The following is a 12262-nucleotide window of genomic DNA, read 5'->3' as shown; positions in this document are numbered from 1 at the left end:
ACAATCAACAACACGAACATCCTGGTTGAAACGAGACCACAACACAGAAAACAATAAAATTCGGAGAAAATTATGAGAAGAAAGCACATCATCTGAGCTCTCATTGGTTCACAGCAGAATTTGATTAACTACAGAGAAATATTCATAAATCTGCTGAGGAAACTAGAGAACATTTCAGTCTGTCAGGAGAACAACATGGAAACAACTAATCAACAGCGACTAGATTTAAAATAATAAAACATCTTAAATTCTTACACAATCATTTTTCACACGTTTCAGGTCCTGAATTGTCTACAAACCGCGTTTAAGGAAAAAATCCGTCTCTGTTGAGTGGAGTTCCTCCTCCCTACCACATGGTGGCAGTGGTGCAATATGACGCAGCGCCACGGAGTCCCAGAAGCAGCAGCAGCAGAAGCCGAGCCTCTCCGGCGGCAGCAGCAACATGTCGGAGCCGATCTCCGTGGGGGTGAACCTGGACGCCTTCTCTCACGCCATTAGCGGCATCCAGGCGCTCCGCTCCAGCGTCAGCCGCGTCTTCGAGTCGCTGAAGGACGGAATGAAGAACCGCGAGACTCTGGAGGGCCGCGAGAAGCGGTTCATCTCCGAGTTCCAGGACACCCTGCAGGCCGTCAACCGGGACCTGAAGTAAGAGCCGCTCCGGACACAAACCGCGTTTACGTCCATTAATATTCCAATAATCCAGTTAGGAGGGAAAATATTCTCATGGACTTTTCAAAAAAAGACATAAGATGGATCAGATTTGTCTCATTCCCGGTTCCACCGAAAACAAAACAAATTTAAAACCAGAAATTTTCTCCTGCTAACTAAACTTCTAAAGACATTTAAAGCAGGCAGAAGAACCTGGAGCGTCTGTTGGGTCATTGGTTCTGGTTCTGGTTTCAGGTCCAAAGCGATTCAACGGCCCGTTGTTATAGATTAACTGGTGGCTAAATTATCTGTTTCTAAATTGTAGGTGGCTGTGTTGATGCCTGTTGAAAAATGCTACGTGTGTTACAAACCGTTTGCTAAACTTTACTATAAACCCAATTTGAAGCAAATATGTTTAATGTTAAATGTGAAAATTATGTTTCAAAACGAGTTTCTACAGAGCAGCGTTCAGTTCGCCTCGAAAACATCACATTGGAGCAAAACCAGTTCAATGAGTAACACGGCAATCCCGTTCACATTCAGGTTCACCGGAATAAATTAATTTCATCTCATGAACAGCGTCAATATAAACCTAAGTGGAAAGTTTCTGCTTTTTGTAACCAGCACTGATCAGAAAAATAAATTTTATTAACTGGTGAGTGTTTCTGGCTCAGATCCTGTAAAACAAGCGCACTGGTTCTAAACCCTTTGCTTTGTTTTAGCGACTCTACACACAGGAAGTGTCGCTAAACAATGAGGTTGGTGTCATCATATTTAATAAAGTTTAAATCACATACCTGATGGTGTTGCTTGTGGTGTTTATGTGTCCAAAGAGACAGAAATATCAAGTAATGTTGATACTTTATACTGCAATAAAATCTCATCTGAATGATATAAAGTTAACAGCCAATGTTGTGGTTGGTGGTAATATCCCAATGGACAAACTAAAATGATAATAATAAACGTTCCTACATCCTACTGTCAGACACCAACAGATTATGATCCATATCTACAGTATTAGTCTGTGTTCTGTACTGGGAACCAGTTTGCAGGCTGGTGACCAGGGGAAACAAAACGAGCCTCATTGAAATTAACTAGTGACAGTCAAACGGGGTCCTCAACGCAGATGTTTGTAAATATTAGGTGGCTGTGTCGTTTCCTGATCAAAACGCAACAAACATAAATAAATGGATTAGAAAATGTCTCTTTCTCTATGATCTCTTCAAAACCAATAATCATTATTTGCATGTGAAGGAATATTCTAGAACATATTGAAATATCACCAATATATGTGAAGCGGCCGGGATGGGGATCAGTGCCTCCAAATCCGAGGCCTTGGTCTTGAGCCGGAAAAGGGTAGAGTGCCTTCTCCGGGTCAGGGGGGGTGTCCTGCCCCAAGTGGAGGAGTTCAAGTATCTCGGGATCTTGTTCACGAATGGGGGAAGAAGGGAGCAGGAGATCGACAGGCGGATTGGCGCAGCGTCTGCTGTCAAGCGGGCGCTGTACCGGTCCGTCGTGGTGAAGAGAGAGCTGAGCCAAAAAGAGAAGCTCTCGATTTACCAGTCGATCTACGTTCCCACCCTCATCTATGGTCATGAGCTTTGGGTCGTGACCGAAAGAACGAGATCGCGGATACAAGCGGTCGAAATGGGTTTTCTCCGTAGGGTGGCTGGGCTCTCCCTTAGAGATAGGGTGAGAAGCTCAGTCATCCGGGAGGGACTCAGAGTAGAGCCGCTGCTCCTTCACATCGAGAGGAGCCAGTTGAGGTGGCTCTGGCATCTGGTCAGGATGCCTCCTGGACGCCTCCCTGGTGAGGTGTTCCGGGCACGTCCCACCGGGAGGAGGCCCCGGGGAAGACCCAGGACACGCTGGAGGGACTATGTCTCTCGGCTGGCCTGGGAACGCCTCGGGATTCCCCCGGAGGAACTGGAAGAAGTGGCCGGGGAGAGGAAAGTCTGGGCCTCCCTTCTGAAGCTGCTACCCCGCGACCCGACCTCGGATAAGCGGAAGAAGATGGATGGATGGATGAATATATACCACACAAGTGAATATAATTTTTTTAGACAATAAAATAAACTGGTCCAAATGTGAATTAGACGAAAGCGTTAACTGAACTCGTACCCGCGGCGACGTTTTATCCACTAAACTATATCGGCCGACAGAAGTCCAATAATCACCTGTTATTGATCCTGATCTATCAGACACTCTGCGCTTTAAGAGGCAAACCTGGATTAACTGGTGACACTTTCAGAATCTCAGTTTGAATGAAGATTTTAACCGTTTCTCATGTAAAAATATAAAAGACAATTTTTTTTTCAGCGTTGTCTCTTATGGTTGATGAAAAGAATAAAGATATTTAGTTAAATTATGAGAAAAAATATCAACAATATAGAAGAAATGACACTGCCACATAGATCTGCCATGTCTTCTGTAAGTGAACTAGGAAATAAACTATAACATGTTACAAAAACAGTGTTTAAAAAGATGTTGCTATAGTTTCTGTGGATATCTAATTGAAATATCATACAATATGAGGGAGATGTGGAAAAACAACAGTTGACCTTTTTAAAAATTTTATTTTTAATCCCATGGCTCTTCAGCATTTATGTGGCTTTCAGGGATTAATCTTTGCTTTCAGATCTGTTTATGGCATCTCGAGATCTATTTTGATCTTCCTTTGACGAGTTTCATCCTGTGAAGCAACACAGAAATCAGGACAAGTTCTGTGTAATTTACCTGTTTTTGTGATTTTGCAGATTAATGTAAAAAAAAAGGCAACATACCATGTTAGACCAAGTCTTTATAATTTGTTATTCCCGAGGTCTTACGGAATAGGATAGTATTTTTGCAAAGATTTGTAGTTCTTTAAGCTTATCGCATTGTTTACTTCCTGGTTCGGTAAAGGGGTCCTAAAAAGCCACGCCCACACAAACATCTGTCTCTCCCACCAGTTGATCTATAACACCGTTCTCACTTCGAAACGAACCACATCTGGTTTCATCTCCAAACACCTGAAACAAAAACCGAAGTTAGAAGATTTTATCTTGAATTGATATTTCTATAAAGTTCTTAAGTTTCACATTTTGTTCCATAACCTCGTTAGATATTGTATTTATGTTTGTATTTTTTTCTCCACTCTATTTTATGTTTGTTGTTTGAATTAAATCCATTTGGAAAAAAATAGGATGTGAGGAAATACAACTGCTGTGCTCCTTCAAAATAAAAGCATGGATATAAAAGTCCAACTTGAAGAATTACTAAAACTTTATTCAACTGAAAATGAGCACTTTAGGATTTATCCAGAAAATTCAATTTAGGGGAAGACCCGATCCAGAACCTGATCCGGACTCTGATCCTGCTGGACCCGGCGGTAGCCTGAAACCACGTCGCTAACAGATGGCTAATGGGTTAGCTAAAGCAGTGACAGGAAGTCATGTGTTGGTCCCTGGTTACCAGTTACTGGGACCAGTGGGCCCGGTTCCCTGGTTGCTAGGTAACCAGTGCTGCTCGTGTCCCGCAGTGAGCTGGAGCGTCTCAGCGGCCTGGTGGGCCGTCCCTCAGAGTCCCATCCGCTCCATAACAGCGGGCTGCTGAGTTTGGACCCGGTTCAGGACAAAACTCCTCTCTACTCTCAGCTGCTGCAGGCCTACAAGTGGTCCAACAAGGTGAGGCCCGCCCGCCGGCCTGATGCTGTTACCATGGTGACACGCCTTTCCCTCTGGCGTCCAGCTGGTCCAACGCAGCCGACCCAGAGGTCGGGTTCTGCTGGGGCCCGTTAAAGATTCCATTACTGGACACCGGTCCAATAGAGCTGCCCATGGACATCCGGGCCTTTACTCAGGCTGCTGCCATGGCAACAGCACCTTGTCTACGTACTTAATGTCCCGGCTCCTACCTGAGCCTGTTAACATCCTGTAGCCATGACAACAAGCAGCAACACAAATGTCTGTTCCGGTTCTGGTTTCAGCTGCAGTACCACGCCGGGTTGGCCTCCAGTCTGCTGAACCAGCAGTCGCTGAAGCGATCGGCCAATCAGATGGGAGCCTCAGCCAAGAGACGGCCCAAAGTCCAGCCCAGTACGCTGGTGCTGCCGCCCCAGTGAGTCCTACTGATGGGTCCTGGTCCCCCGAACGCTGCACCTGTAGCTGCACCTACAGCTGCACCTACAGCTGCACCTGTAGCTGCACCTGCTACAGGCCTTTCCTTCTACCTGTGCAGGTATGTGGATGATGTCATTTCCCGGGTCGGTAGGATGTTTCCGGATATGACCATCGAGCTTTTCAGACCCAACGGGACGTCAGCTGTGCTGCTGGTATGTCAGAACTGCTTACAGCCCAGGCAACGGGTGGAGGCGTCTCCAGGCAACGGGTGGAGGCGTCTCCAGGCAACGGGTGGAGGCGTCTCCATCTCAGCTCTCTTGTTCTCAGGTGACCCTTGGGAAGGTGCTGAAGGCGATCGTTGTGATGCGTTCTCTGTTCATCGACAGAACCGTCGTCAGAGGTTTTAATGAGAATGTCTACAGCGAGGACGGAAAGGTGAGGCTCACCTGGACAGTGTTTCCATGGTAACCCAGCAAGGTTCCCTCCATGCTAATGCTTGTGTCTTTGTTCCAGCTGGACATTTGGACAAAGTCTCAGTACCTGGTTTTCCAGAAAGTAAGACTGACCTTCCTCTATGTTTCTGTTCAGGAACTCTGAGTGTTCAGCTTTCTGATTGGTTGTGTGGTTGCTAGGTAACTGACCATGCTACAACAGCCCTGCTGCACTACCAGCTGCCCCAGATGCCCGACGTGGTCGTTCGCTCCTTCATGGCGAGTCGCTTTTCGTCTCTGTCTCACCTGTCTGTCCCACTTGTCTCTGTCTCACCTGTCTGTCCCACTTGTCTCTGTCTCACCTGTCTGTCCACAGACGTGGCTCCGCAGCTACATCAAGCTGTTCCAGTCTTCGTGTCAGCGCTGTGGCCGGTTCCTGCAGGACGGTCTGCCTCCAACGTGGAGGGACTTTAGGACCCTGGAGGCGTTCCATGACACCTGCCGTCTGTAAACTGTCGATGTTTACTTCCTATTTGTAAATAAAGTTTGGAGTTTTTTTTCAGTTGTGTGTGGTTATTTTGCTGCGTTGGCTTCTGGACAGACGGACGAGGTTCTTCCAGTCGTTTGTTGTCTTCGGTTTCGGACTGGACCGGACCGGACCGGCAGAACCCCATGCTGGTTCCTCCTCAGCATGCAAGTGGCCACAGTGGGAAGGAAGAACTGCTGAAGGCTTAACTCAGAAACCATCCTGCACATGAAAACAGAAATCTCCGAGATTTAAAGCTGAAGCCTTTAGATTCCAGCAGATGATCAGGAAAATCAGACGTGTGAATGAAACGTTTCTACGTCAGTGAATCCAGAATTCAGGTCAGATCTAGTATTTGTGAATTAAATTTAGGATTCAATATATCATAATTTAACTCTTCATCATTGTTAGACCAAATTTTATTCTATTAAAACTTCAATATAGAATAGACAAGTGGGAAAAAGCTGTTTCAGAACCTGGTGGACCTGCACCGGATGCTGCAGAACCTCTTTCCCTGCTGCCCTCTGGAAAGAGGTTCTGCAGCATCCGGTGCAGGTCCATCAGGTTTTGAAACAGCTTTTTCCCACTTGCCATCAGACTGCTGAACTCTTAACTGGACTGCACTCAAAAACTGGTCTCCACTTTATACCTTGCACATGTACAGAGCTAAATAACTTCTATTTTACTGTCAGTCCTGCACTTTATATTTTATATTTATATTTATATTCATATTTTATACTGTATTTTATTTTATTCTGGAGTAACCTCACAACATTGGAACCTCAAACATTGTTCTGAGCCGTATGCAACGAAATCTCGTTCTGTATTCACCCTGTATGAAAAATGACAATAAAGTCAGTCTAAGTCTAATATTTATTGTACAATATCCACTTTTGAAAACTTTCTAAAAACATCAATGAAATCACAATTTTAAAAATGTTTATCTCAAAATCTCATCACAAAATGCAGGAATTGATATTTATTTTGAATTTCTTTTGCAGAAAGTCATTGTAGATAAACTTTATACTTAATTATGAAATTAATATCTTTTGTGGGAGTGAAATAGAAAGCTGCTTGGTTTTATTATCATGATTTTTAAACAAACGTTTTTCTCAGACTAGAGGAGAAAATGATGAATTTATTGGAACATCTTTGGTTCATAAAGTCACAACATTCATAGTTCATTTTAAAAAGGACATTTTAGTTCCATTAGTCTTTTTATTTCTCAAATGTAGCATCAGACATTTTTATTATTTTCAATATATGCTGTATGTTTGTCCTGAACTTGATCTTTATTAGCTCCACTTTATACCAAACTAACTGTTAGCTGCATAAAACAGATGGTTTTATGGGTAAAATCACGTCTCTATTAGTCAAAAAGATTGATAAATTAATTATTAGAATGTTTTAATGTGTATTTTCTCCCATTTTGGAAATATGGCAAAGTTCACAGAGCGATCTGTCAATTGCAAAAAAGAAAAAGGAATAAAATAAGTTTTCAAAAGTAAAGTATTGAAAGAATTTTTGTTTTGCTGAACATGAGAGATTATATTGAATATTCTATATTCAACAAGTCACAACAGAACAAATATCTCCAACAAAAATACCTTTACTGTACATTAAAAACAATCTGTTTTGTTGTAGTTGGACTTTCTAGCAGCAGGATGCTAAACAGTGACCAGTCCGCCATTTTGGATGTGACCTTACGACCCAGGGCCGTTCTGCCCCAACCCTGACCCCTGACCCCTGATGTGACTTTGACACTTCGTAGGGCGCTGAGCACTGGACCGGGCCTTTGATAGTTGCTGCAGAATCATCTGACAAAGATCCATTCATCCAGAGGTCAAAGGGCGAGAGGTGAGGTCGCCTGGACAGGTCGCCACAAAACAGAAACATTTTAGTAGATTTTAATGTGTATTTTCTGCCATTTTGCAAATATAGCAAAGTTCACAGAGCGACGCGTCTGTGGCAGGAGAATTTACCGTAGATCAACCCGACTCAATGCAGGTCACCTCAAAGGTCAGACAGGAAAGGATTATGGGTAAACATGTCAGCACCAGTGAGTGCATCAGCAAATAGCAACTAAGATCCAGATCAATCAATAAATCAGATTATTACATGAAAACATGAAAAACTGAAATATTAATCAGCAATAAAATGTAAAAACCCCGAATGTGAGTTAATGAAAGTTTAATAGCTGCTATTATTAGACAGACAGACAGACAGACAGACAGACAGACAGACAGACAGACAGACAGACAGACAGACAGACAGACAGACAGACAGACAGACAGACAGACAGACAGACAGACAGACAGACAGACAGCATTTATTGTCATTGAACAGGATTCAACGAAGTTTCTGTTGCAGCTCCCGTGCAAAAAGTCAAATACATACAATAAGTAAAATAAACAAACACACAATAATAATAATAACAATATATCCAACTAAAATTAACTAAAGGCACTCAACCACACCAAAGAAGTAGCAGCAGGTCCAATTATGGCAAAGTGCAGATGATGTGACAGTGCAAAGTGCAGAACAATATTAATATTAATGTTAATAAACTAATAGTTTATTATTTATAAGATACAGACGAGATTCTGAGTTCCTGAATTTCATCAGTGTCAGGAGGAAAATCTATAAAGTTTATATCTGGACAGCAGCAGCGACTCTGCAGAGGCCAACGGCTGGAAACGAGTCACTGCTAACGAGTCACTGCTAACGAGTCACTGCTAACGAGTCACTGTTTTGTCCAGGTGAGTCGGAGAAGTGAAACACCTGGCAGCTCAGAGGACCTGGGCACCAAACAAGTCAACAAGGAAGAAGAAAAATCCGGGAGCCGCAGCTTCCTTCAGCGAGGAGAGAAACCTCCGAGTCCTCTAGTCCACCGAGTCCTTTGGTCCCCTAGTCCACCGAGTCCATGTTTGCTGAATTGTAAGCATCTGAATCCAGTTAAAACAGAAAAACATGCAACTGGGTTGAGCTCTAGACGTGTAGATCTAGACGTGTAGATCTAGACGTGTAGATCTAGACGTGTAGATCTAAACGTGTAGATCTAGACGTGTAGATCTAGACGTGTAGATCTAAACGTGTAGATATAGACGTATAGATCTAGACGCGTAGATCTAGACGTGTAGATCTAGACGTGTAGATCTAGACGTGTAGATCTAAACGTGTAGATATAGACGTATAGATCTAGATGTGTAGATCTAGACGTGTAGATTCCAGACTCGGAGTTCCTGGATCAGTTTTCTGTGTGTTTTTCTCCAGTTGGTCTGGCAGACAGACAGCTGCTGGTACTGAACCTGGTTCTGGTTCCGGTTCTGGTTCTCCCTGTTAAAGGGTTGATTGTTTTTCCTCTCCTTGTCGCCCCCTGCTGGTCAGGATGAGGAAATGACTCTGCTGGTTTCCTGATGTTTCCATGACTTGGACTGAATGACTGGTGTTGGACTTCCGGCAAGATGGCGATGGGCCCACGTGTTATTCTGAGCTCCATCCGTTCAGCCCAAAACCAGTTACTTAAACTGGCCCCTTACTCATCATTTCATCCCCAAGGCGACCCGGAACATCCACACTCTAGAGTAAGGAAGGAAAATAAGAGTTTTATAAAAGATGTCGGCCGTTAATGAGAAAGATTTTCCTAGTCTGAAGAATGCTAACGCTGCTAAGCTAAACATGCATAACTACCTGCTGCTAGCGCTGAAACACCGATGGAGACATCAAGAAATGCCTCCGGTATTAGACGGCAACTGAATGCAACTCCAACCAAACTCCCACTTGCTACAAAACAAGCCACTGAGACTGAGGTCTCCTTAGCTGCCGTCTTAGCAGCCATTAAAAGCAGTGTTGTATAGTAACGAAGTAAAAATACTTCACTACTTTACTTAAGTATATTTTGGAGTACTTCATACTTTCCTGGAGTATGAAAATTTTTGATGACTTTCACTTTTACTTCACTATATTTCCGAACTTAATTGCGTACTTTTACTCCGATACATTTTCAATGTGTGGTTTAGTTACTCGTTACAAAAAAGCGAGAGAGAGAAACGAAGTGTTTTGACCCCACCTACTGATTAGCAAGTAGCAAGCAGGCTACCGAACAAAGTCGATAGCCTGCTTGCCTGGGCTTGTTCATCACCACCAATAGGATACACTTGTTTCGCTTCTCCCATTAAACACAAAGCAAGTCTCGCAATCAGCAGCAGCCACATGGAGGAGGAGACGGAGACCACAACGACTGCAACTACGTCGGACACGGCTCCAGGGGAACCACCAGCTGGTGATGAGAGCCCATGGCCTTATTTAAACACAATACACTCTTTCGTGGGTGTTAAAGATTCGTCGTACCGCATGCAGTTTATGTTATTCCTGCCCGAAGATGTGGAAATTCTATCTTACAAAAACTCCCCGTCCAACTTGAAGAAACACATCGAGGTAACGTCTTATGAAATGGTTATAATCCTCCTGTTTCAGTAACTATAGCTTGGTCACTAGGCACTACTGTATTGTAAAATCTTGACCATAAATGAACTTTGTTTGGCATTGTTTCAGTTCCATACGTGGTGTATTTAGCTTAGGCTTAATGTTGACTGTAGCAGGCTACCTAGACTCCTCTGTTCAAGGGGGACAGAAGCCATAGCGATAGCAATTTAGACTAAATTTAACGAATATAGGAAAGGCATGCAAGTTCAAAACCAGGTTTACAGATGCCAATAAGCTGCATTTCCCTCCCAATTCTTTTTTTCTTTTGCATAATGACCAGTTGTGTGCACCACCTACTGACTGTAGCATTGACTGGTTCACTGATTTGTGAAGTAGAGTAATCGTAACAGATCTTTTTCTTCATGTTGGCCGCATTTTCTGTACTATTTATTTTTCTCATTTTCAGCACTGACCTTACTTGAAGGGAAAACTTAAGGCTTACAAAACTTTGTATTTTCTGTCCTGGAGGGTTTACTAAGAAGCTGGTTCAGTTGTAAAGCAGGTTAAGTTAACCTTGTGCTATAGGTAAAGCACCTAATGTTCTTAACTAAATGATGCCTGCAGGTATATCTATTAGCAGGTTTAATTTTGCCTGCACTTGGTTGGGTACATTATTTTAAGTGTATTTGACAAGTTTACCAAAATATAAAAAATGTCATTCAAACTGCATTTGCTTTGTTTTACTTTTTACTTGTACTTTTCATTACATTACTTGAGTACATCCATTTTTACAGTACTTTCCATACTTAAGTACAAGAAGTTTCAGATACTTTAAGACTTTAACTCAAGTAACATTTCAGTCAGTGACTTGGACTTTTACCAAAGTCGTATTTTGGAGAGGTACTTATACTTTTACTTGACTCTGAGATTTCAGTACTTTATACAACACTGATTAAAAGTCTGGATATCAGGTTGATGACTTTGGAAAACAGCTAAAAGAAAATTCTGACTTGTTGCCTGCATTACTCTCCAAGTGGAGCAGAACACCGTCGGCGTTGCTGAATGTAAATCTACGATGGAAAACCTTGAACTGAGGTTCGCTGCAATGAATAAAGAAAATGCAAATTTGAAAGAAAAACTCTTGGAGGCTGAAAGATACAAGAACCTGAAGCCGTTGGAGAGCAAGAAGGAGAAAACCTCAGAGAAAAGGCAGAACAACTTCTCTCAAGAATCTTAGGACAGTGGGCGGACCAGATAGGAGATGTGATCGATACAATCCACCGATTAGGAAGAAAAGAAGAGGGACGGACCGTCAGGTCATCCTGCAGTTCACCAGGAGGCGCCACTAGGAGGCGCCGTCGAGACACAGTCTGGAAAGTGACGAAGGATTCAGAGGTGTGCAAAGAACAAGGTCTGCGTTTTGCTCAAGATTTTATTAAGGAAGACCGGCTGGCAAGAGAAGAACTGTGGCCCAAGATTACCAAAGCCAGATCCCAGGGTCAGGTGACCTTTCACAGAGGTCACATGGCAGTGATCGACGGCAAGGTGATCAAAGCTTCATCTCCTTTCTGAGACTACAGATTAATCTGATGTTTACATCATCCTATTACAAGGTTAATAAAAAAATCAAAATCTACACCGTTTTTCCTTTTAATATGGAGTTATAGAATAGAATAGAATAGAATAGAATAGAATAGAATAGAAGTACTTTATTCATCCCAACAGGGAAATTATTTCGCAGTTACAGCAGCATAGAGACAAGACACAATAACAACTACCACTGAGTAGTAGTTGTAGACAAAATAAAATAAGAATAAAATATGAAATGCTGTCAATATAAAAGCAGCTTAGAGCAGTCCTTGCAAAGATTCAAAATGCAGATATGTATATGTAAATATATGTACAGCAGTGTGCCACAGTGCTGTTGTGCAAAATTGGACTGATTAGTGCAGAACAATGATTTAGCTTTTATTGTACAGTGAGATGGCCTGTGGCAGGAAGGATTTCCTGTATCTGTCCCTACGACAGCGGAGCTGGAGCAGCCTATGTGAGAAGGTGCTCCGCTGTCTGTCCACTATGTGGTGGAGAGGCTGCTGTTTATTGTCCATAATAGACAGAACCTTCTTCAGTGT

The 12262-nt window shown here is 42.9% G+C and overlaps 1 protein-coding gene across 1 annotated transcript; it reads left to right on the top strand.

Moving 5' to 3' along the window:
• The first annotated feature begins 376 nt into the window (after positions 1–376).
• On the top strand, positions 377–5741 carry med27 (mediator complex subunit 27). The gene is made up of 8 exons (XM_005804967.3): positions 377–645; positions 4169–4313; positions 4616–4746; positions 4867–4960; positions 5076–5183; positions 5262–5303; positions 5381–5458; positions 5556–5741. The coding sequence occupies exons 1-8, from the start codon at positions 443–445 to the stop codon at positions 5688–5690; spliced, it is 936 nt and encodes a 311-aa protein (XP_005805024.1). The 5' UTR covers positions 377–442; the 3' UTR covers positions 5691–5741.
• The last annotated feature ends 6521 nt before the right edge of the window (positions 5742–12262 follow it).

The sequence above is a fragment of the Xiphophorus maculatus genome, chromosome 12 (genome assembly GCF_002775205.1).
Source record: "Xiphophorus maculatus strain JP 163 A chromosome 12, X_maculatus-5.0-male, whole genome shotgun sequence".
Classification (NCBI taxonomy): domain Eukaryota; kingdom Metazoa; phylum Chordata; class Actinopteri; order Cyprinodontiformes; family Poeciliidae; genus Xiphophorus; species Xiphophorus maculatus.
The sequence above is the reverse complement of the archived record's forward strand: the minus strand, read 5'-3'. Positions and strand labels throughout refer to the sequence as shown.